At 54.0% G+C, this 25,512-nt stretch overlaps 1 protein-coding gene across 1 annotated transcript in view; it reads left to right on the top strand.

Moving 5' to 3' along the window:
* AHRR (aryl hydrocarbon receptor repressor) overlaps nucleotides 1-21,073 on the top strand; it is a 63,742-nt gene extending 42,669 nt beyond the window's left edge. The window contains exons 4-10 of the mRNA XM_079702013.1: nucleotides 4,347-4,436; nucleotides 10,626-10,755; nucleotides 11,670-11,806; nucleotides 13,359-13,546; nucleotides 16,180-16,241; nucleotides 16,430-16,574; nucleotides 17,001-21,073. Of these exons, the coding sequence (XP_079558139.1) occupies nucleotides 4,347-4,436; nucleotides 10,626-10,755; nucleotides 11,670-11,806; nucleotides 13,359-13,546; nucleotides 16,180-16,241; nucleotides 16,430-16,574; nucleotides 17,001-17,994 (1,746 nt within the window). The 3' untranslated portion in view covers nucleotides 17,995-21,073. The remainder of the gene's footprint in view (nucleotides 1-4,346; nucleotides 4,437-10,625; nucleotides 10,756-11,669; nucleotides 11,807-13,358; nucleotides 13,547-16,179; nucleotides 16,242-16,429; nucleotides 16,575-17,000) is intronic.
* The last annotated feature ends 4,439 nt before the right edge of the window (nucleotides 21,074-25,512 follow it).

Genomic DNA, 25,512 nt, shown 5'->3' with positions numbered 1-25,512 from the left:
ATATATCTGTACACCTGTACTGACACAGTATTGTAAATCAACTATAGTTCAATAAAAAACTTTGATATAGACAACACTGCACTCTGTTGATAAATTCACTTAGGAAGAATGGGCATCTTTATGATGGTGAGTCACCCAGTCCAAGAACAAAGGATATCTTTCCATTTGTTCACATATAATTTTGTGTCTGTTGAGATGTTTTGACGTTTTCTTTGCATCGATTTTGCACATCTCTTGTTGAGTTTACAAGTCCTGGGTCTTCTCTGTAAATGGGGTTTTAACCACCATGATGTCCTCTAATATGGTCATTTTTCTCATATGTAAAGGTTATTGAATATATATATTTAATTTTATATCCTTGCTACTTACTGAATTCTTTCATCTGAGTTATTTTATCATTGATTCTCTAGGGTTTTCTGAGTAGACCATGGTATCATCGGCAAATAGCTATCATTTTACTTTCTCAATTCTTATTCCTCCCATTGATTTCTCTCTTCTAGTTGCAACAGTTAACACCCCCAGATACTACAAGACAGGAGTCAGCAAACTTTTTCTTTAAATGGCCAGATGGTGGAATATTTCAGGCTTTGTGGGCCATATCAGCGGTCCCCAGCTTTTTTGGCACCAGCGACCAGTTTCATGAAAGACAGTTTTTCCACGGATGGGGTTGGGGGGATGGTTCAGGCGGTAATGCTAGTGCTGGGCAGTGATGGGCATCGGCAGATGAAGCTTCCCTCACTTGCCCACTGCGCTCACCTCCTGCTGTGCCTGCCGTCTGGGCACTGGGGACCCCTGGGCCACATTGCCTCTGTCATAACTACTCAGCCTTGCTGTTGTAGTGCAAAAGTGGCTCGAAACAATACGTAAATGAGCAGGTGTGGCCGTGTTCTAGTAAAATTTCATTTATAAAACCAGTGGCAGGCTATATGTCGGGGGGTGTAGTTTACACACCCCAGTATGGGATGTCATAGGCATCATTGCCTTGCTTCCTAATCATACTGGAAACACCTAGAATTTTCCCCCATTAAGTTGCTACCTTAAGAATAACATGGACAGACACACACACACACAACATTCACACACACACGTTACCATGTTAAGATGTATCCACGATTCCTATTTTCTTGTGTGTTTTTATCAGGAACGAGTGTTGAATTTTGTTGAAAGCTTTTTGCCATCTATAAAGATAATCATAGGGACTTCCCTGGTGGTCCAGTGGTTAAGAATCCGCCTGCCAATGCAGGGGATACGGGTTCAAGCCCTGGTCCAGGAAGATCCCACATGCCACGGAACAGCTAAGCCCATGCGCCACAACTACTGAGCCTGCGCTCTAGAGCCCGCAAGCCACAACTACTGAGCCCGTGTGCTGCAACTACTGAAACCCGCACGCCTAGAGCCCGTGCTCTGCAACAAGAGAAACCACCACAATTAGAAGCCCGCGCACAGCAATGAAAAGTTGTCCCTGCTCACCACACTAGAGTAAGCCCACGCAGCAAAAAAGACCCAACACAGCCAAAAAAAAAAAAAAAAAAAAGATAATCATAGATTTTTCTCCTTAGATCTATAAATGTGGTGTATTATATTAATGAATTTCTTAATATTTCCTGATATCCAACTTTGCATTCCTGGAATAAATTCACTTGGTCATGATGTATTCTTTTCTTAATGTGAAATTGAAGTCTGTTTGCTAATATTTTATTTAGCATATTTGCACCAATAGTCAAAGTAAGCAATTTTATTTTTATTGTATTTTCCTTATCAGAATCAAGTGTCAGTGTTATACTTCTTAAAAAGAATTAGAAACTTTCCTTCACTTTCTATTCCTGAGACAATTTATGGGATATTGGTGTTATCTGATTTTTAAAGATTTGGTAGAATTCCTTTTTAAAACCATCTGGGCTTGGTGCATTATCCTGGGTTAGTTCCTTGATAGCTTTATTTCTTCTACAGAAATTGCTCTTCTAAGGTTTGTGTCTCTAATGGGTCAATTCTGGTAAATTAATTCCTTGAGTATCATTTTTATTATTTCCTCACTATCTTTTTAATGTCTGTAGGATCTGTAATGATGTATTCTTTAAAATTCCTGGTGTCTGTAATTTGTATTTTTCTTGATCAATCTTGCTAAGAGTTTATCAATTTTATTAATCTTTTTAAAGAAGCAATTTTTCACTTTGTTGACAATCTTTATCATTTAACTGTTTAAACAATTTTCATTGTTTTTTCTCTTATTTAAAATTTTTCTTTCCCTCTCCTTACATTGTATTTAATTGTCTCTGCTTTCTCTAGTTTCTTGAGGAGGGATTACACACTTTGTTCCTTTGAAACAGTCATCATAAGCTTACTGGGACTTTATGTTGCCTTTTCTGCTTATATGTAACTTGAAGTTCATCACCCCTCTGTGTTCTCATTATGATGGGGGTGAAGATTTGTGTAGTTTTGCCTATTCTTGTTGTTCTCCATCATTTTTTAGAAGTGTGGGGATTGGAATTTAGGTGGCTGCCTAGAAATCTTCAGTATCAGTCATTTAAAAGCTCTTGGATATTGATATGTATAAACCCTAATAGAAAAATCAGCACACGACATGCACAGGCAGTTTACCAAAGAAGAAATACAAGTTACCAATGAATGTATGAAATTTTTTCAATCTCATTAATGATCAAGGAAATGAAAATTATAATGATGGTAAGATAATGTATCACTTATAAAATTGGCAAAGATTAGAAAAAAAAAGAAAAAGGTATCCAGCATGGTCAAGAATTAAGGGAAATGGGTATTATAATACACTGCTGATAGCTACAAACTTCATAGAAGTTAAAGTCTCCATATGTCTGGGGACTTCCCTGGCGATCCAGTGGTTAGGACTCCTCGCTTCCACTGCAGGGGGCACAGGTTCGATCCCTGGTCAGGGAACTAAGATCCTGCATGCCGCGTGGCCAAAAATTAAAAAAAAAAAAAAGAGTCTCTAAATGTCTGTATGTTAAAGATTCAAATTGAAATATTTTGAACACCACTATCCAGTTGCCTGAAGCTCCCTTACCTCCAGCTCCTGTATTGCCCCAGTAGAATCAGACTGTTCCTACCTCACCGAGGTGATGCAGAACTGAATGAGCTATTCCACATACGGCGCCTGACACTCACCAGGACCTACACAGAGTGTGCTGCCATTTTCTTTATCAAAGTGATGATGATGATGCCAGATGATAGATAGATATAGATAGGAAGGTAGAACGTGCGTTGATCACGCGCTCTAGTGACCGTGGTCCCTCGTGCATCCTCATTAGTGATGGAGGGCCTGCTTTTCGAACAAAGAGAGACTTTAAGTCGAGCCCAGCACAGCACATGCCTCAATAATTACAGATATAACTGAAATTTAATAATCATAAAAATATTGTGAATAACATACATGAGTAAATTTAAAATCAAGATGCAGTGAGTGCATTACTAAAAAATATTTTTAAATGCCATAATTGATATAAGAAAAAAAATCCTGAATACACTAACAACCATTAAATAAACTGACATGGTACTAAAATCCACCCCCTTTCACTCACCATCTCTCCCAAAATGCGCCCAAACTGGAGGATCTTAGAGGTGAGGTGAACCAGACTTTCAAGGAATACATCATTCTCATCATAAATAAGTGGGTCCAGAGAATGAAAAAAGAGGGAAGATTAGGTATACTTGACACCAAAATAAAGAGAGAAGCTTATAGGCTGGATTTCCTTAAATATAAAGGAATATTTCGTAAGTGAAATGAATCAATTCCAAGAGCATATTAAAAATTATGATCAGATAAGGTTCACCCCACGTAGGCAAGGATGATTTCACCACCAGAAAATCTGTCACGTAACTCACCACGTTAATAGGTTAAAGAAAATCCATGTGATGATTTCAGTAGATATAGAAATAGCACTTGATGGAGCTCAACAGTTTTTCATGATAAAAATTCTTAGAAAAATCAGAACACGGTATAGAGGAGGGTGCATGAATGGGGAAATCCACAAGGTGGCATAAAGGTTCCTGTTCTGTTTCAGGTACTGGTGTGTCATCTCATAGTGATGGTGTATATTTTATAAAACATAAATTTGATAATCATTAGAAAAAGAAGAACCCTAGTCTTGAGCCTTATAAACTGTGACCCAGTTCCCGTGTCACCTGCTAGCTTGGGACCTTTTGCAAAATGGTCATAAATAAATTAAAAGCGGACCTTTCTGGAGGTTATGAATACAGACCACAAAACGGGAGAGAAATGTTGAAAAGCCGAACAGAATCAATGCTTGACTTTTTCATTTTGAATGATTTCACAAATGTATCTTGGAGCCAACTCGATTTTTTGTTTTTTCTAGTCCCTCCACGGCTTTGCTCTGGTGGTAAGCGCAGAAGGGATGATATTCTACGCGTCAGCAACGATTGTGGACTATCTGGGCTTCCACCAGGTAAACACAGCTGCTCTATCTGCTGCGGTTCGGTTCCGTTACCTTGAAAGCACGCGTTGTCTTCAAGATTTAAAATGTCTCTAAAATCAATCTTCTTCTTTTTTTCTTTCTAAATCATGGGGCTTTTGTCAGATGAGGATTTGCACACCTAGCTTTGTCTGGGGCCCAGGGTCACAGCAAGAGGCGTGACAGTGTCCTGGGCGTCCCCCGTCTAAAGGGCAGCGACTTGTGCTGACTGAGGCCTGGCCTCCCGGGCTCCTCGCTGTGAGAGGCTGGTCAGGGCCAGGGCAGTGGACCTGTCCTCATCTGTGCGTTGGTGTCTCAAAGCCCAGACACGAGGTACAGTCAGGACGTAGTGTGTTCTGGAAACGCTCTTGTTGGTGTACAGATAATTCATCTGGAACGTTGCCCCAGGCCAGCCTAGCTTGGATGATTCCAGACGTTGGGGCAGAGCTGGATGGAGTCCCATCCAACACCGGGTCCTAGAAGGGTGGCTCAGTGAAAAGTCCCAGGAAAGGAAGAAGGACCTTGCTTGGCCTCCGGGAAGGAAAAGGAGTCTCTCGTGAGAATCCCAACCCAAAGTCACCAGCCTGATGGTGCAGCCTCCCGGCTCTGGAACTTCGACGGCTGAGGTCTGAGGACAAGCCGGGCACAACAGTGGCCGCAGCTGCTCTGCCAGGGGCCACCCCCCAGACGCAGCCCTCTGCAGGGAGCTCACGGTGCAGAGTTGTCAACTCGAGGAAGCCGCAGACCAGCAGCACTGGCACCCTCCCTGAGGAATTCAAGACAAAAACGGGTGGATTTGAGAGAGAACAAAACAGAACCTGGAAGAACGGAGAATAGTGTGTCTGTCCTCAGGGCCGCATCCGGAGGCAGAGCCTGTGCAGCGATTCGCACGGCTTAATATACAGAATCTACAGACTTACACTAATGTAAGTTTAGTGGAAAGAATCATCGCCTAGTGACACAGGGTGAGCGAGAAAGGGGTGCAGACACAGTGGGCGCAGGGGGAGCAGCGCCCGCAGGGCTGAGCCCCGCGCCCAGGAGGAGCACATTTCGGAGACCACGCCCCCGCCCCACCCCCAGCCCCACCCCCTGTTGGCTGGGGCGAGGCGGCGGCCCCTGGGGGGGTGGAGAGTCCCCCGAGGCTCCCGCTGGGACGCTGGCGAGACTGGAGCAGGGGTGCTCGCCTGGAGGTCGTGGACAGCCCCGCGGGGCCGGGATACCTCTGCCGGCAGAGGGGAAATATCTGCAGAGCCGGCATCAGAGCCAAGCGAGGAAGCGGGGAGAGGCGAGACTGGCGTTAACAACGAAAACCTCCCTGGATGGGCCGAGCACCAAGGGGGTGCCCGAAGCTGAGGGCAGCGGAAGCCAAGGTCGGAGAGCCCGGTCCCCGATAGGCTGAAAACTGAGGTCCGCCTGAGCCCCTGAGGCCGATGGGGCCCGTGATCTAATTTCCATGAAAATCCTCATTTGAATCGTTTTCGATTCCTCCCACGCTCGTTTCCAGGTTGACTTTCCCGCCACCCGGAACCGCACAGAGTGACCGCCAGGCCCTGTCCTGGCCCCAGGACCGGCGGCCTCGCGGGCAGCGATCGCGCGGTCACCGCCTGTGGCCCAGCAGCGGGGCGGAGGCGCGGCCCCCGCGGGAGGCTCGGGTGCGTGGCCTCGGGGAGCCGGCTCCGCCCCTTCGAGTCGGGGTCCCCGGACTTCCTCCTCCGCGCGGTGGGGCTGCGAGGCCGCGGCCGGGACCCCCCAGGGCGGCTGGGGGCGCTCCTGACGCGGGAGCTGGGCCACCCGGTCCGCCTCTGCAGTTGCTGTGCGGAGGCCGCGCTCGCATGAGGTCGGGGGCCGTGGCCGGGGTGCAGGCTCGGGCTCAGGGTCCCCTGGAGCAGCGCCCCCTCCAGGACGGCTGGTGACTCCGCGAGGCCGTGGGCACGAGGGATTCCAGCCCCAAATAGCGAAGTCTTCCACGTGCTCCCCTGGAGGTCCTGTGCAGGATCTGGATCTAGAAAAACGTGGTTTGGTCTGCCTTTTGCGTGCTCAGAATTTCTTTTCGTTCCAATCACTGTCGCCTGAGTTGCTCTGTGAATTCTCCAGACACCCGGAGCCACCTGCCTTTGGCTGTAATTCGAAGGTCTTACCACCCGGTAGGACCTTCGTGGGAAAAGCCCTGCAGAGAAGACCTGATTCCAGGTCTGAACTTGCTAATTGGCTCTTTTGTTTTCTTGGAACTTGGTTATTTCCGCTGAAGCGTTAGAAGTGAAAACAAAAAAAAAAAGTTTTCCCTTTTATTGTAAAGAAATTGTTTCAAAATGCCATTAAATCAGGCCATGCCTCTAGTTTATGCAAAATATTTCATGAACATGTTAGAATAGCTTTGTGCTATTGTAAGCTTCTTGTGCAAAACGCCTTACAAAAAGTCAGGAACCAGGTATTTCCTGTCACAACCTGAGTGCAGCGTTTCAGTATCTTGCACTTCAGCATTCTTTGAGATGAATGGATAGGCTTTAGATGTATATTTTAGTTGCTGTTGCCGTTTGCTGCTTCAAGATGTTGTCTGTTCTCTCGGAGGTCTGCTGTAGGGGCAGCTTGTCCCCATGTGAACCGGGGCAGATGTGAGGGCCTGTGGAAGGAATCCACGGGCATGGAGAGTGGATATGCGCCCTCTCTGCACAGACAGTAGAGATGGTTACTGCTGGAACGAGCCGTTTGTGAAAACGGTTCTATCAATACTTTTATCCTCAACTCCGCAAAGGGTGGTTTAGAGGCAGGATGAGGACCGCCTGAGCCAACCAAAGCAGGGCCTGTTTCGTGCGGTTTGAATCCTTGTTACCTGCCCTCTCCCCTCCTTCTCACGTTTCCCACCATTTATTTTTCTTGACCTGTTTGTAGGAATCAGACCCTAGGAGATTAGGGAAGACCAAGGACAGCCACACTAATTGCTGCCTTCCTGGTTTCCTCACCCCAGATAACTGGTCTTCAAGTTCACCTTGGTCAGCCACGTCTCCTCCAAGTCAACCTGCCTCCTGTGCCTGTTAAGCCACAGACCCACACCTTGCGTCCCATTCGTGAATCATCTGAGGTGTGTGGAGATGGCAAATGGGGCGGCAGGGAGGCCCTGGGGTTCTGCGAAGCTTGGGGTCACCTGCTAAAACTCACCAGAGAATAACGTAGATCACAGGGCCTGTATATCAGCTTATGGTGAGAAGTATCCAACGCTCAGAGGTCAGCACAATTTTTTTCCTTTAATCAAAACCATGGAGGGGAAAATGCCATCCATCAAAGCAGGATGGAAAAACACCAAATTCCTAGTAATGAGTCAAGCAAATGATATGCAGTATCTCCGCACAGAAAATATAAAACATTTAAAGAAATTAAAGAAGATCCAGATAAATGGAAGGATATGCCATATCATGGACTGGAGGACTCGCTATTATTATCATAAAGACATCAGATCAAGTTATAGAATAACATTAATTAATAACACTGCCGTAAAAACTGAGCAGCTTCTCTGGGAGGAAACTGACAAGCTAATTGGGAATGCAGAGGGCTGAGCAATCCCATGGGCAGGGCGGTGGGGGGTGTGATTTTCCCTGGAACGTACAATCCCGGAGACAAGACTGCCTGTCAAGCTCAGTGGCTGAGACGTGTGGGGTTGGTGGAAGATGGACAGGTGGACCCATAGGACAGAGCGGAGGTTCAGAGCAGCCGCGGGTTTACAGTGAAGCTGGTGCTGCTGAGAGGTAGGCGGGCGCTGGTCTCGTCAGTAAATGGTGCTTCGTGAACTGGATCCACATGAAAAAAGTAAGTCTTGACTCCTACCTCACACCATGCACAGTCAATGTCGGGTGGGTGGTGGAAGCTTCTAGAAGACAACAGGGCAGAGTTAGGAGGTATATGAGGACAGAGTACACAGACAGGACAAAAACTCTAAAACCCTGTCCATGAGGAGAGATTGATGAATCAGGCTGTGTCAGACCCACCAAGAGAGCAGCAGGGGACGCCGGGGAGTGGAGAGGAGTTTTGCAAAGGAATCCACCCAGGGAAGGACTCCTGCCCAGAAGGATACAAAGCACTGACAAACCAGCAAGACAGCTCGACGGAGATTCATGAGAAAGACAGAAGCGAGCAACACGCACACACACACACTCACATCTAAAAACCAATAACCATGTGAGAAGATGTTCAGTTTCATTAGTCTTCATGACGTGCTAATTAAAACCATCAAAAGAAACCACGATGCATCCACCACCGCAGCTCAAAAAAAAAAAAAAAGGGTTGAACATACCAAAGGTTGGCCAGGACATAAAGCAACTGGAGTTTCACACACTGCCACAATGGAAGTGTGTATTCGTATGCTCACTTTGGACGGCTGTTTGGCCTTTTCCACTAAGGCTGAGGCTCTGCTCACTCCGTGACACAGTCATTCCACGCCTGGGTGTGCATCCAACAGAAACGCCCTCGAAGACACAGCAGCAGCCTCTGTAACAGGCTCAGACGGGAAATAACTCAGAGGGCCCAGCAGTGAGTGGATTAATCAGTTGTGGTATGTTCTTACAGTGGAGTACCACACGATGGTGGGGCTGAAACACTGCCGTCACATGCACCAGGGGACGTGTCACAACTGTGATGTGACACAGAGGTCACAGCGCTCCATTTACATCCAGTATCAGCCGGCAGTGCGGGGTTCTGCGCCACGACCACCTCTGGGGAGGGTGGAGGGAAGGGGTTCTGAGATGCTCTAGGGGTCCTGATTCCTGACTGGGTGGTGAAGCTGCATATTTATGATTTGGGCACTTTTCAGACTATGCGTTATGCCTGAATCACAAAAGTGTATTAGGAAAGCATGGCTATGGGATGTGCCCTTGTAACCATAGAGCTTCCAGGTGAGGTGGGAGCCTCTGGTGAGAGGGAGCCTCCAGGTGAGGCTGCTAGTTGCCAGGTGGGTGAGAACCAGAAAGTGCGGCAGGTGCCACCAGGTCTCGGCAGGAGGGAAGGTCAGGTGTGCCCGCGTCCACCATGAGTTGGTCCCCAGTCACGCCAGACTCCCTGACCCTGGACAGCACTGACCAAGGACCACAATCACTTCTGACGTCAGGGTCCTCTTCTTTCTGTGAAAACAGTGTCTCGGGCTGGGGGTGCACAGGTGATAGAGTCCAGCCTTCGAGTTACGATCATACTCATTTTCTACCTTCCTGAGGCTGCCCGTTGGATGTCCGGGGGCCACAGTTACAGGCGGAGCCTGTGGAGAGGTGCTGCGCCTCATCCACTCTGGGTGGGGTTACCTGTTACCTGCTGAGGAGGTAACGTCATTTGTGAAGTCTCGATCCTTCAGGAACTTTTCCTCCATCTAGTTGTTACAGTGATCCAGTTGAGAAATGATCGAAACTCAGAAATGGGCCAGTTGAAGAGGTCACAGACAGCACCTGGCGGGCTGGGGTCCCAGGCGGGTAATGAGTGGTGTCCTTCAGTTAGGGGAGGGTAGTGGGGAGACGTGCTCCAGGCTCGTCATCTGTCGACACTCTGCGGACGTTTGTGCCGACAACAGCAACCGTCGAGTCTAATGAAGCCAGTCTTCGTACCCCGTGGCAGTGGCCTTTGTGCGCCAGACCGCAGTTTCCCAGCATGGACCTGTGAGTTGGCCTCTGCGTTCGGGGCCCGAGCAGGTGGGAGGATCCAGCACCAGAGAGAGGGCTGTGGACTGGTGGGTCCTTACGGCATCCTACCGGGGCTGTGGTCAGGCCTGGAGGTGCCGGCCTGGCCCCCATCTCACCTGGTGGCCCCCAGCTCACTTCACAGGGATGCTTTCTTAATGAACTTTTGTGATTCAAGTATAGCAGACAGGCTGGAAAGTGGCCAAACAAACGCACAGCTTGATGAGGTTGGAGTCAACTTGGAAAAGTGGGTATCTTGACCCCAAGTGACATTTGGTCTCTGAGTCCCTGACCTGCCCCTGAAGGCACCGCCTGGCCTGGGGGGCACCTGCAGTGTGCCCGGCTCTGCGCCTCGTGAGCCGGATGCCTAGTGTCCAGGCCATGTGGTCATGTCCTCCGGGGAGGGACTTTCTCTTCACAGGTGTGACTTGCCTTTGACAGATGGAGGAGACATTTTCGCAGTTATTAACACTGGAATAAAGTGTGGAAATTCACTCAGGGTAAGGCTAAAATGACTGTTGCCATGTTCCAGACGGACGTGATGCACCAAAATATTTACGACTACATCCACGTGGACGACCGCCAGGACTTCTGCCGGCAGCTGCACTGGGCCATGGACCCTCCCCAGGCTGGGTGTGGGCAGAACCTGCTCTCGGAGACAGGTGGGGCTTGGGGGGGCCCTGGTCTAACTCAGACACGGATCGCCCCCTTTCCTTCCCGTCCAGTGGATGCGGGGTCGCCGCCCCCTCCTCGGAGGCCTCCTCCAGCCCCGCCCCACCCTCCTCCAGCCCCACGTGGCTCCCTGGCTCCCCAGTGCGCCTGTGTCTTGGGCGGCTGCTCTGTGCCCCCCAGGGCGTGGGCGTGAGGCCGCGAAGACACAGTACTTGTCTCTGGTTTTGCAAACTCCCCCTCAGACGCACGTCTTCCAGGAAATTCCTTTCACCCACTTTAGATTTACCAGAAAAAATCCCCCAGAGACTGTTGTCTATTCAGGGACGTTGCCCCCTGCGAGCAAGACCCCCCACAAAGTCCCGGACCCGTGGCCCCCGCCCACTGGACACACCGGGCAGGCATCCAGGCGCCCAAGAGACTGCAGAGCCGACGGGAGCTCGAGGGGCAGGGCGGCGTCCACCTGGGGTCCAGTGCCGGGGTGGAGGGAGTCCTGGTTCTCCCACACGTCTCCCCACAAGCGGTCCGTAATTCAGGAGGACTTTGCAGCACACCTTCACACAGCAGCACGAGTCACCCTGTAAAGTTAGAGAGAAACGCAACCCCCAGGTGCCGACACAGTTTCACAGAGCTCAGAACAAAACACCCTGAACTGGTCAACAGGCCCACGTGTGGTTGTCACACACGTGGTTGTACCAAAACACCGTTTTCGAGGGCAAAGACCTGACTTTGTCAGGGCGGCTGTCCCTGCGGGGGTGGGGGCGGGAGGGATGCTCAGGGACAGATGTCAGTTTGGGGCAGGCGTGTGTGTTACGTGCTGATAGCTTGCTGTTACATTACGAACTTGCTTATCAGAGTGTGTTTCCGGTTTCTCCCTGACCACCACCGCCTGTGCCAACGCGGCCAGGAGAGGACGCCGTCCTGGGGAGGCTGCTCCGGGCCCAGGAGGGGGCCGCGGGCTGGCCCACCGAGTACTCGGCCTTCCTGACGCGATGCTTCATTTGCCGTGTGCGCTGCCTGCTGGACAGCACCTCGGGCTTCCTGGTGAGTGAGCAGCTGCTGGGCAGGAGAAGCCAGGGCCCAGGGTGCTGGCGGCACGCGGGGTCCGGCCTCAATGCTGCAAGGCTGAGTGACGGCCGATGAGTGAGAATCAAGTGGGACGTCCGCTGGGGCGGATGAAGTACTGGCGACCCCCTGCACCCCGCTGCTCATCTCCTATTCAGGCAGTCAGCGGTTGTCCAGCAAGTGTTCTGTTCTGATCATATTTTGTTCTCAGTTCTGTGGGAAACTAAGATAGTTTTCCCTCTACGTGAATGTAGGTAGATTTTACTGTACAGTGAGGCAGAGATCAAAACCTAAGCTGAAGTGAAGCTGTGTCAGAAGCACCGAGTAGAGGAAACAAGCAAAAGAAATCAGTTTGAAAAGTGTCTCATCATATTTTACTGTGAGGTGGGTCACTGCACGTGCACGTGCAGGAAAGGGGTCCGGCACGGACAGCGGGAGCGCCGAGGACAGGGGGTGGGTAGCGGCATCACACGGCCTCCGGGCTCACCACAGCTGCTCCTGCGCCTGTGCAGAGCCTGTCCACGCCTGGCAGGTGGGGCTGCCCACGGAGCCCGTTGTTGAAACTTCAGGAATATAGAGATCCAGCTGATATTAGGTTGGCAGCTCGAAATCAGCCATGGTGGGAATTTTTACACCGAAGAAATTGTCAAAAGCTACACATCAGGGCTTTTTCCCTCTGGAGAGCTGGATGTTCAAGATGTCCCAGCACCACTGCCCTGACGGCTCCACCAAGCATGTGACCGTCACACAGTAGGTGCGCTGCAAGCATTTGTTCACCCAATAGAGTCACAGACAAATGGAGGGATGGACAGATGGATGGGTAGATGAAGGGATGTTGAATGGAGGGAGAGATGGACGGACAGATGGAAGGATGGAGGGAGGGGCGAATAGGGAAAGAGTGCAGCCACCCTGTGGGCTTACTCCTCCATCCAGGGCTGGGGCACCCTGAAGTCACCTGTGAACTAACTCAGTTATAGATCAACTCTTCCATAACAGGGAGATCTTTTATTTTCTTTGATCACAAACTCCAGAGTTACTTTCTGGCTTTTTAACTCACACCATGTGCTCCAGATCAACAAATCAAGTTGTCCCTAAGCTTTATCAGCATGCATGACAGTTGTCAATGAATGACAATTTGGAAGTGGAGGGTTCACGTAGGACAGTCCTCAGGGATGGGCTGCTCCAGCAAGTCCTCCTGGGGGCTGCCCGGGGGCTCCGGCCAAGACCATGCACATTCACGCCCCCAAGTGAGGGCTCGCACACCCACACACCCATGAGTGCACACATGAGAACACGCTGGAAGGTTAGAGGATGTTACGGGGATGCCAGAGAAACCCCGAGTCATTCAAAGGCGGTAGGGAGCGCCTGTCCCAAGGGCCAGCGTGGAAGACGCGTTGGTTCATGGCTCCTTAGAGACTCGGGATCAGAGCTCTCTGGCTTTCTGTCCCCGGGAATGTGAGCTCCACGGCCTTTGACCACGTTGATGATTCACTCTGTGAACATGCCTTTGCTTCTGTCTTTGAAACACCAGACAATGCAGTTTCAAGGGAAACTAAAATTCCTGTTCGGGCAGAAGAGGAGGGCCCCGTCGGGAGCTGCACTGCCCCCTCGGCTCTCCCTGTTCTGCGTCGTGGCGCCCCTGCCTACTGCGGTGAAGATGCAGAGTGCGTGTCTGAGGGCGAAGCACAGGGTGGACGTCTCGGCCACGCCGGACACAAAGTGAGTGAGAGCCCCCAGCAGCCGCAGTCCCATGCTGGTGGTTCAAACACAGCGTCTCCACACTTAGTATTTTCTGTCTATTCCTCCTTCATTTCCAGCAAGGAATATAATGAGAAGCTTGTTGTTTTTAAAGTGACTGCATCACGTAGGAAGCAACTATTAGAAAAAAGCAAACCTCTCACTGATATTTGTGGACTGTGGCACCAAACACTGCTGCCTCTCTTCATGCCTAAGCCCTCCACGTACCTGGGCCCGTGTCCCCCGTGGGGGACGGGAGGCCAGACCGCAGCCTCCCCACCTCTTCTCTGCGTGCCCTCCCTCAACACCAGGCTCACCGCTGGGGCACATGCTGCACACAGGCGTCCTGCACACATCGCGCCACCCCTGCGTCTTCTTGGCTCTTCAGAGTTAGGTTTTCTGGGAGATTCCTGTCTGTAATTTCTCAGAATGGGTTAGGTCTGTGTTGCATGGGTCAGGTTCTGGGAGAGATTAAGATGCTGTGCGCGTGCAAACCGTGTTTCCCGTGGTGTGAGGGAGACCCCGGGGGAGAGGAGAGGTGTCTGAGGTCTGCCTTTCTTCTTCCTCGATTCCCTGCCCTGTGCTGCGACCAGGGGCAGAATGTCAGGAGACCTGAGTCCCCAACCCGCTTCTTTGTCCTTGCTCAGTACCCAGGTTCCCCTTTGACCTCAGCGCCCGTTCAGATGACCGGGCTCTGAGCCCCCTGTGTCCCCATTCCTGCCCCGGGTTTGCAGATGGAGCCATGTCTTCACGGCCTCTGGGTCTCGCACGTGCCGGCTCGTTAAGGCAGCAGCTTTCTGGAGGATTTAAAAATTAAATACATATGGCTTCTTTTTTCAAAGGTAGAAAATGTTGTCAAATAGGAGGGAGGAAAAACAGAATGCCCGCGGGGAAAAACTCTAAAAATAACTGATGAAGCAACTAAAACGTGAGGTGCCACAAAGGACGTAGATTACTAAGCTCGACCACCTACGCCTGTCTTGCCGGCGAGACGGCTCTGCCGCACCTGCTTTCTCCCCACCACCTGGGCTAACGCTGGGGAGAAATACCCTCCACCTGCCTTTGCCGTCTCAGAGTTCTCTGCTTTCGAGCTCTCTGGCTTGACGATGGTAACTGAGCCCCGCACGAGGAGCTCCCCCCTTCTGTAGGTTTCCCCAGCCCTGCAAAAGAGATGGAGGGAAAATCGTCCCCTCCTATCGCTTTTCCTAGAGGCCCTGCTGCCCCCCGGCGGCCACGCGGGGAAGCGCAGGTGTGCGGACGGCACCCCGAGCCAGGGCCGCGCGGGAGCCCTGAGCCTGGGGCGGTGGGTGCGGGCTCCCAGGCTCACCTGCCACTGCCCTGGGCGGCGTGGACACCGGGACGTCCCTCGGAGGTCTGGCGAGGGTCTGTGCGGTGAGGGCTAGGATGCGGCCCACAGGGCGACCGTGCAACGAATACTAGACACACATTGTACAGGACATCATTAAAACTCGAAGAGAGGAAGAGCCGGCCAGCATTTTAGGAAAGAAGCAAATAGCTTCTCTTGACTTCGGGTTTTCTGCAGCTGAACTCGGCTCTGAACTGAGTTCCTAACCGGCCTCGGCGCCTGCGTCATGCTCGTTCCCTTCTGAGCTCAGAGGCTGTGAGGAACTGACCCGGGAACCCGAGGCCCAGGAGGGTTGCTCGGAAGGGACGTCGTGGTCGCTGGAAGGCACTTCAGGTCCTTCACAACTTCTCCTGAACGGGACTTTGTGATACACCCCCACTCCTAAATGTTCACAGGTTCTGTGTGTGTGATCTGCCTCCTGCCTGGTCCATCATGGACGTGAACCGTGTAGAAGATACTTGAGTCGCCCGATGGTGCCTTACCCGCTAAGGGTGACGCCCCAACCTCATGTCTCTGTCTCCATCTCTGTCTCCACCTCCGTCTCCACCTCTGTCTCTGGTCTGTCTCTGTCTCTGGCTCCTACAGAGACGCCCAGAAGATGGAGGGGTAGGGCCAACTGCAGTGCAGGGAGCTCTGGCTGTGGTGCCAGTTGGACAGGGTTTGAATCCCATTCTCGTACCTGCTATAGAGGCAGCTTTAGGCAAGTCACTTAGCACTTCTGAGCCTTGTTTTTTCTTTTGATATATGAAGAAAATACGATCTCCCAGAATAAGTTGCACATTGCCTTAGGATCTAAGATTATAAGGTCTGTGAGACGTGTGTGTGTGTCTGTGTGTGTCTGTGTGTGTGTGTCTGTGTACACACTCCCCTGGGGTGATGGCTCAGTATCACTCATTTAGTGCTCATGATGACTTTGTAAACTACCGCAAATAACTACCGCAAATCAGAGGAATCTGTATTTCCATTCTGACCATCCAGAAGAAAACAAATGCACTGAAAGTCATCTTAGGCGTATGTCTGCTTTCTGAGGGAAATTCATTAGTGCTTCATCAGCCTGAAAGGTGATGAAAACTGGAATTTTCAGCAAACCTGTAACTGGGAAAAGGCTTTACAATCTCTACAGGCTTAGAAAGTGTGAGTCATTGTATCTTCCGCTCTTGGGTGTGACAACAACGTGGGTCGTGTTGTAGTTTCTGCCCTCACACACGTTTAATCTGCATGTTGTTTTGCTGTTTTCTGTCCTGCGCAGAGCAAAAGCTGCCGCAAGTCTCTGTGAACCAGAATTGCAGGGAAAACCCAGTTACTTAGCAGGTACTTGTTAAATTCTCCATCTCGTCTTTTTGAAATGGGTAAAATGACCGTGCCCCTGGAGACGTGCTGCGTTCTGTGGCGATGCCGCCTGGAGGGCTGGGCGGGCAGACGGGTGTGTTGATGGTGCTGAGGATGGCAGCCCGCCCAGCCCAGGCGCTGCTCACGCCCCCTTTTCCGAATCCTGGCAGGGAGGGGCAGCGGAGGAAACGGCCTGTCCGTGTTCAGGAGGCCCGCAGACGCCTGCCACTGGGGCCGGCTGGCAACCCGGGGCCCCTGCCTGTGCCTGCGGGGCGGCCACGATCTCCTCCACCCCCACCCCGAGGGGGCCGCAGGGTAAGTGGCTGAGGCATAGCGTCGGCGGCCTTGACCACGTGGCCGAACCTCTCTCAGTGGGATGTGGGGACGCACAGAGGGTGCCCACACCCACCCCTCACCCTGGAGGTTGTCATCACTCACGTGGGGACCACGGTGGTGGCTCTGCCCGTGGTCTGGACCCCCGGGTGACGCCCGAACTCCATGCTCACCTTTGCTCAGAAACCCTCTCCCCTCCCTCCCCTCCCAGGCCCCACCTGCCCCCGCCTCTGGGTCCTGGGGAGGCCATGGGAAGGCCCGTTCAGGAGGGGCGGGGGCTGGCCCGGTGTTACAGGGGCACAGGCAGTGCAGAGCGGCCCCAGCAGGTGGCTGGCACCATCGTGATGCAGGGCCTCCCCTTGGGGCCCCGCTGCCCCTGCTCTGTCTGACGGGCGTCTCTTCCCGCAGGGATGGGCGAGGAGAGGAAATGGGGGGGGTGCCGAGGGGCCCCTCCTGCCCAAGGGAGCGGAGGGACGTCCCCCCGTACAGCTGCCACCTCGAGACACAGGGACCCTCGCAGCACCTGAACTGGACGCCGGGGAGACACGGTCAGGACGGCGGCACCAAGCCGAAGCTGGAGCCCGGCAAGGGTGACCCGTTCCCCGCCGTGCCGGCCCGTGGCGCCTGCCTGCCCTACCCGGGCACACAGGGCACTGTCCACGCCGTCAGGAGTTCACCCGGCTCTCAGCAGCCCAAGCCTCCCCCCGGGCCCTGCGCCGGCCGGACCAGCAGAGCCTTGCGGGATGGCCTCCAGGGCCAGGCGCCCCTTCCCACCAGCTGCCCCTTCCCGCAGGGGAGCCTGGAGGACGGGCTTCCTCGGCCGGGAGCGCAGCGTCTCCCCGCGGGGTGCTATCCCACTGAGAACAAGCTCCGAGGCGTCCCAATGCCCCCGGGAGCCCCGTGTAACCCCATATTGTCACTCGATGTGCCCATCAAGATGGAGAGTGAATCCGGGTCCGAGGATGCGGCGGATGGCTACTCTGTGTCCCCAAGCCAGGCGTGGCTGGGGACCAGTGACATGGCCAAGAGACAGCTGGTCACTTTCCCTACCAGGATGCACCTGAAGATGGAGCCGAACTCCAGGCACCCCCTCTACAGCCCACCCCTGGGGCCCGGCTTGCTGGGGGCCCACCCCAGGCCCGGCAGGGAGCTGGCCCCGTTGCACCCCGCACACTGCGCCTGCCTGGAGCCTCCGCCCCGCCTCTGTGCTGGGGGCCACCAACCCCCCAGCCTGGGCTGTGACTGCCAGGCTCCCGGGCCTGCACCTGTAGTCAAGCTTGAGCCCCTGGACACGCCCCCGTGGGCAGCTCACAGCCAGGGTGGGGTGCCCGGGATGCTCCCCAGGAGTGCCTTGGCGACACGGATGCCACCCAGAGACCCCGAGTGCACGTTCCTGCCATAGAGCAGGCTTCTGTCAAGGCTGAGGTCCGTCCCTCAGCCGGCCGGGATGGCAGTGCAGGGGCAGAGACTTTCCTGAGGCAGGCGCGTGCAATAGCAAATCCTGTATCTCGTCCAACACCACTGAAGTTCTTAAATGCAGAGTGGTCTTAAGTCTGCTCAAGTGTGACAGTATTGCCCTCTAAGGGGACACGGTTTCTCAGAAAGAGGCCGGAGTGAGCCGGGCCGCCTGGCCGGGCAGCACTCGGTGCTCCGAGAGGTGCGGCAAGCGAGGGCAGGCGACCGGCGACCTGGCCCGACTGCAGCGTCCAGTGCCCCCCCCCTTCCCGGCTTCCCCGACGCCGCCTCCGGTGAGTGGACCTCGGGGAGCAGCCTCACCCAGGGGGTCCCACTGCCGAGACAGCAAGTTGGGAATCAAGCTTACTGAGCGGCAGGTGACCGCTTGCCCGATCCTGGGCGGAGTCCAGAAGTTCCAGGCAGAAGAGGCTGTCAGCACCGGGCCGGCACTTCATGACGTGCCTGAGGTGCTGGCACAGGCTGAGGCCGGCCCGGGCGAGGATTGGCCGCTGTTCCTCCTTCCGTGAGCGTCTCTGGTGTTGTCAGGGGGCCCCCGAAGGTGGTTCTTGTTCATCTGCCTCTCACCGCATCACACAACCTAGTTTACAGGGTCTGGATCTGGAAGTCTAGAGAAGTACAAGACGTAGGGAAAGGAACGAGTTAGTCCAGTTGTCCAGCTGTCTTGCTGACTCTGTACATGTTTTTAAATGAGACGCCAATCATCATCCCAGGAGGAGCTATTAGAGACAAGACAGACAGGTAATGCTTTATAAAAACCAAAAAATTGTGGGGACTCCTCTGGCGGTCCAGTGGTTACGACTCCGTGCTTCAAATGCAGGGGCGCAGGTTCAGTCCCTGGTTGGGGAACTGAGATCCTACGTGCTGTGCGGTGCGGCCAAAAAAAAAAAAAGAAAGAAAAAATTGTGAAGGTAACACATTCTGAACGCAGGAAATTAGGATGCAAAAGAATAAATCTGAAAGCGCAGGTCACCTGCAATCACCAGGGGTGGCTCGTGGCTCAGGGCGAAGGTCACTGCGCCTTCCGGGTGACGCCACGCCACGGGTGCAGTTAGCGCAGGACACGACACCAGGGGACAAAATCACCACCGAGCAGGGGGAAGCTGGTCGGAGACCCCCCTGTGCTGGGGCTGGAGACCCTCCTTACGGGTGCGATCATGCATCCCAGGAGGCTCGGGAGGCGCAGGGGCCCCTTGCAGCCCCGCTGCGTACAGCGGGGGGTCTTTCTGTCCAGCATCTGTGGCTTTGGGGTGTCAGTGTTCAGCTCCTGAGTTAATGCTGAAGCTGTTTGCTAAATGCATCGTCACCCTGTCAGACTCAGGACTGGGCTAGCGGGACTGGGTCTTCTGGACCCTTAGGCAGCTGCCTGCTTCGTGGAGGCGCTTCCCCTGGGGGGCGTGGTGGGAGCTGAAGGTCTCTCCCTGGGCTGACAGAGGTTACTCGTTGGAGCCCAGGGTTGGGAGTCATCAATCTGTGGCTTCCTGGGATCCCCGTGCCCTGCCCAGCAGCCTGCTCATCTCGGCCCAGCCCCCGGGGGCCTTGCAAAAGTGACATCGGTGCTGTGCTGTCCCCCCCTCCCTCGCCAGAGTCTCACCCTCCCTGTCACGATGGCAGCCAGGCCGCCCATCAGGACCACCTGCTTCCCACCCTCGCCCCCCCACTGGCTCAGCATCCCTCTCCACTTAGTTCTCACGCTGAGCCCAGCACACCTGATAGATTTAATCCCTAAGACAAGGGGTGGAATTTCGGAAACTTCCTCCTTCCTTTCTATTCAAGGCAAGTGCCCAGCTCCTCGCAGGCAGCCCTGCACCGTCTTTCAAAAGTAACTGTCAGCCTCTCTGGAGCTCCCTCTGTGCAATGTCACCCTCGGCACAGGGGTGGGCCCTGGGATGCACCGGGGCGGGTCCTGGGATGCACTGGGGCACCCCTCAGCGTGACGCTTGCCCCTCCCGTCTCAGGGTACAGCAGACAGGTGCGCTGCATGCGCGTAACACAAAAGCGGGAAAACCCTGGACCGAAAAGATGGACTTGAGAGACACCATTGCATGTTTGCACACTGTAGCCGGATCCCAGTGTAACCAAAGAAGAGCTGCAGGCTGAAGGACATTCAGCTGTCCCCGCCCATGAGGGCCACGGTGCCCAAACGTTTCAGATGGCACCCACTCTCCCGGGACCAAGTGCACCAAATTGGTCACGGTTGGTGGGTAGACAAGTCGTGCGTTGCTGATGCAGAATTCAGCATCTGGACATCAGCACTGCAGGTCTTGCATTCTGGAGAGGCCATCATGCTTGGGGCCCAGGTCCTGACATGCTAGGTCGGTGGGAACAAAACATCCCTCAGGGCTTCCCTGGTGGCGCAGTGGTTGAGAGTCCTCCTGCCAATGCAGGGGACACGGGTTCGTGCCCCGGTCCGGGAAGATCCCACATGCCGTGGAGCAGCTGGGCCTGTGAGCCATGGCCGCTGAGCCTGCGCGTCCGGAGCCTGTGCTCCGCAACAGGAGAGGCCACAACAGTGAGAGGCCTGTGTACCGCAAAAAAAAAAAAAAAAAAAAAAAAAAACTCCCTCAGTCAGCACCTTTGTTATTTTCCAGCCATGCCCCTGCTGAAAAATCGTGTGGGGAAGGTGAGGATGGAATGTAGAAGGTCAGGTGTGGCCAGTCCTGCTTTAAAATGTCATTACCAGTGCTAATTACGGGCTTGTATTTTCTGTTGTCTGTAGCTTTTGTCTATATAGCTGAAAAATATTAAAATCAAATATGATGTAGGAATGGGGTGGAAGGGAGGAGATAAACACAAATTATATTTTATATTTTTGCAGTTTCTACTGGATGAAAAAAGTTTTCAATATCTAGACTGACTTGTTGAATTTTAAAAAATGGATCCACTATAATATAACTATTTGTACTGTTTTCTCAGTGCCTTTAGAAAGCTTTCAAATACATTTCTGATACTGTGGTTTGTATTAAATTTGCAATATTGATGTAAAATAAATCATACGTGTTAGTACATGTTTACTGTAAATGGAAACGTCTACCTGATTTTCCATATTTATTTCCTTTAAAGCGTGTGTAGGCTAATTTATATTGTAAGACTGTCCTTCACCACCAGATACGAGGCGGTAATAAAAGCACAAGTGGACCCGGGGCCAAAGGGGAGCTCCGGCGGCCGCTTTCTCAGCGCTCCCTCCCTTTCCCGCCCGTCACTGAGGGTTGGGGGGGACCATCCCAGGTGTCTTTAGGACACCCCAGACTCAAGCTCTCCTGCGAGGAGCAGACGCCTGGCCCCATGTCATGTGTGTGGTGGGGTCGGCCTCGCCCTGCCCAGGACCTGGTGACAGGTGTGTGTGGGCAGGGCCGGGAGGTCACCAGGGCCCAGGCGGAGACTCCTCCCAAGGCCCAGGGAGCCGTGTTTTCATTTCTTTGGTCAAGGAGCACCCCCAAACTGCACAAGCGTCAAGTGCCCCGTACAGAGCTTGGGTCTGCCCCTGCTGCAGCAGTCGCGCCCTGGCCAGGCCCCCTTCCTGCGTCCAGCAGGCCACCACCCCCGTCTCTACTCTGTGACTCCCTGTCCCTCCTGGGGAGACCAGGCCAACCTGCCCCCGCCAGCTGGGTCTAAGCCAGCTGCTCCCCGTCCCTGGAGGCCACCTGCCCGGCTTGCCATCCCCCACACCCTCCCCCCTATCTGTGATCTTCAGACTCACGGTGTTGAGACCTGGGGCTGGACAACACTCATGTTCACGCTGTCACGTGACTCTCCCACCACCTAGCCTACTGCTGCAATGGATCTGCGGGTTGTTCCCAGACTTCTACGTGCCCAGTGGCTGGCCCCCGCCCCTGCCCAGTGCGCCTCTGCGGGACGGAGGACACACCCGAGGGTGCTCATGGCTCACACCTCACCAGGGGCTGCCCAGGCGTCCTCCAAAGGTGTCCTGACGCGGGCAGCTGTCATAGCCCGTTCGGGCCGCTGGAACGAAGATACCAGAGGCTGGGTGGCTTATCAACAACAGACACGTATTTCTCACGTCTCTGGAGGCTGGAGGCTGAGGCCTGGCTGCAGGGCAGTGGGGTCTGGCGCAGGCCAGCTTCCAGGCTGCTGACTGCTCACCGTGTCCTCACCAGTGGGAGGGGCGCGGGAGTTTTGTGAGGTCTCTCTGAAGGGAACTGGTCCCATTCTCATGGCCTAGTCACCCTCACCAAGGCCCACCTCCTAACACCATCACCTTGGGGGTTGGTTTAGCATGTGAGATCTGGGGGGACACAGCATTCAGTCCGTAGCAGCATCCCACCGGCGCCCGCTGGGGTCTTACCTCCCCACCGATTTGGTACCATCAGACGTTTTAGCTCCGTCTCTCTGAGGGGTGAGGTGGCAGCGAGTTGTTTTATGTGCATTTCCTTCCCTCCTTCAATCAGCTGGTTGTTGAGCCCTTGCTGAAGGCCAGGCCCTGTGACAGTGCCAGGGACACATTAGGGAAGAAAAGATGCAGAAATCATGCTGCTGAAGCTGACATCCCTGCGCATGTGGACAGGGGACAGGGTGCAGACAAGTGACCAAAGAACCGTGTAAGTTCTGTGATGCATTGGGCGGCGGCGGGCGCTGCGCAGATGGATCAACTGGCATCCTGTAGCCCAGGTGGTCCAGGCAGACTTCGAGCCAAGACTTGACAGGAACAGTGTCCAGGGTAGGGGTGGAGGAGCCTTACGGGCTGGAGCGAGAGGGTGGATGAGGTCAGGCAGGGGCAGCGGGTCACAGGCAGGTCTGAGGGAGGGGAGCATGGCAGGGCTTCCGGTGAAAGCCACCCTGGGCCGTGGTTTGGAGGCCGCGTCAGCTGCAGGGCAGGAGAGGGGCCCCACGGCCCCCCTAAGGACCATGGCAGTGCCAGGAGGCAGCCCCGTCCTGGTTTCTTCCCCGGCGCGCTGGCTGCTCCTCTACTGTCTGTCCTGCACTTGTTTGCCGTTTTTGGTGAATTGTGGGCGTCATTTTAAAATTCAGGATAGTAGTGCTTCGTCAAAGATTTTCTCTCAGTCTATGGCTTTGTCTTTTAAGAATTAAAAAAAAAAATACAAGGCTTTAAAATCTTAGCACGGCAAACTATCTTTTTCTTTATGGTTTATGTGTTTTGTATCTTAAGAAAATGACTCTCTCTGACCGTGCCTTTGATATAAAACTAATTTTGTCTGGTATTAATATTGCCACACCAGCTTTCTCGGGCCCGGACTAGCCGGCGTGCAAACCTCCTCCACACCTAACCATCCTGTTCCTTTATGTTCTAGATATTTTTCTCATAAATAACTGGTTGGTTTAAAATCAATTTACTTGTGTTCTTTTTTCCTTTTTCCTGGCTGCGTGGGGTCTTCGTTGCTGAGTGCGGGCTTTCTCTAGTTGCGGCGAGCAGGGGCTACTCTTCATTGCGGTGCGCGGGCTTCTCGTTGCGGTGGCTTCTAGGCCCGCGGGCTTCAGTAGTTGTGGCTCATGTGCTTTAGAGCGCAGGCTCAGTAGTTGTGGTGCACGGGCTTAGTTGCTCCCTGGCATGTGGGATCTTCCTGGACCAGGGCTTGAACCCGTGTCCCCTGCACTGGCAGGCAGATTCTTAACCGCCGCGCCACCAGTGAAGCCCCACTTGCTTCTGTTCTGATAACTGATATATCTGAACATACCTGTACTCCTTACTTTGTGTTTCTAGTTACATATGATCCTTTGGCTTTTCTCTTCCTAGTGTCCCTGTGGGATTGCTTGCACTCTCTCTTCATATTTAACAAAGTCTAAGCTAGAGCTTATCAAGACCTCCGTTCTCTCAGGACGCTTTAGAAGCAAACCACCTGGCTCCCTTCTTTACTCCTGCCAAGGCTGGAAAGCCTCTCTAAAAACGCTCCTGGTTTGCTTCTGCTGAGCCGTGAGTTTCAGTGAAAGCTTCTAGGCTGAGGAGGACACCAAACCCAAGCGAAGCGCAGGCCCCTGGCTATGTGTTCTTGGGGGGCCTCTCCTGACCCAGGGATCCCAGTACCTGGGCAGTATGGCTTTTTGGGGTTTTGTCGTTTGTTTTCCCTGGTCCACTCTTGCACTGGGGATGATCAAACTGCCTTTACAGTTAGAGTTTCAAACATAACTTTAACTTTGGTTACATTCTTCACTTCTCAGCTTGGCGCTATATTTTCACAAATTACTAGGTGCAGATGACATAACAGAGGGATGAGCCATCAGAGTCAGTGCGGTGCTGAAGTCCTGGCCCTTGGAACCCGATCCGCTGATCAGCTGACTGGTCATTGTTGGTGTACGTGGCCACAGCAATGGGGGGCTCACACAGCTCCACCTTCCTGCCCCCGTGTGTGTGTGCTCACGTGGGTGTGGTGTGTGTGTGTACGTTTATGGCGTGTGTCCGTGGCGTGTGCGTATGTGTGTGGCATGTCTGTATGTGGTATGTGTCTGTGCGGTGTGTGTCTGCTCTGTGTGCTGTATCTCTACGGGTGGTGCGTGTCTTTGGGTGTGGTGTGCATGTGTTTGGTGTGTCTACACGTGCGTGTCTGTGTCTGTGGCGTGTGCCTGTGGTGTGTGTTTACGTGCGTGCGGTGTGTGTGCGCGCTCGCGCCCTCCCGCGCCGCGCCGCAGCCCCGCTCTGCTCCCTCCTGGTCGCGCTGTCTCGACCACTCTGGGCGGCGTCCGTCGGCAGCCGGCTCGCCCGGTCACTCACCCCGCGCGCCGGGCACGCAGCGATGGGACCGCCCAGACCCCACCCTTCCAGTCCCGAGGCCGGAAGCGGAAGTGCCCGCCGGCCGCTCACTTCCGGGCGGCGGCGGCGCGCACGGTGAGGCCGCGGGAGGGCCGTCTCCGGGTGCTGGTCGCGGTCGCCGCCCGGTGTCCCTTCCCCGGGCTCCGGCGGGTGTGGGCGCGGCCGGGAGGCGGTGCGGGTGGCAGTGGGGTCCCGGGGGGCGGCCGAGTCGAGCTGCGAGGCTCGCGCCCGCGAAGGGGCCGACGACGCGCCGCGCGAGGAGGGAGGAAGCAGGTGCAGAGCTGCGCGCGCGGGTGGCGGGCGGGGAGACGCGCGGCCGTCCCGGGTGTCCGGCCCTGTGCGCGGGCCTGTGATCAGGAAAGGGGGCGAGGAGGGACGGCGCCGCAGCCCCGCTCCGTGGGCGGGCACGAAAGGCACTCGTGTCCAGGGCCCTCGGGGGTCTGCGCGGACTTGGGTGGTGCTCTGAAAGCGTGTGGGGAGGGGTGAGAAATGTCTTTGAGAATTTTGCACAGAAAACACGCATGGAGACGGGCGGCTAATAGCTGAAGTCAGTCTTCCTCTGCCAGACGCTCACCAGGTGTCCCTAGCTCCGTGGCTGGCATGTTGGTGGAGCTGGCGCTGAAGGCAGGTGTGCTTGGTGTCCAAGCACCTGTGCCCTGTGCACTGCACCTGAGCAGAGTGCCTTCTGCCCTCTCACCTTTGTTGACTAAGGCTGTTAAGCAG

This window comes from Hyperoodon ampullatus (genome assembly GCF_949752795.1).
Source record: "Hyperoodon ampullatus genome assembly, chromosome: 4".
Classification (NCBI taxonomy): domain Eukaryota; kingdom Metazoa; phylum Chordata; class Mammalia; order Artiodactyla; family Ziphiidae; genus Hyperoodon; species Hyperoodon ampullatus.
Note: the sequence above shows the minus strand (reverse complement) of the source record. Positions and strands in the feature narration are given on the sequence as shown.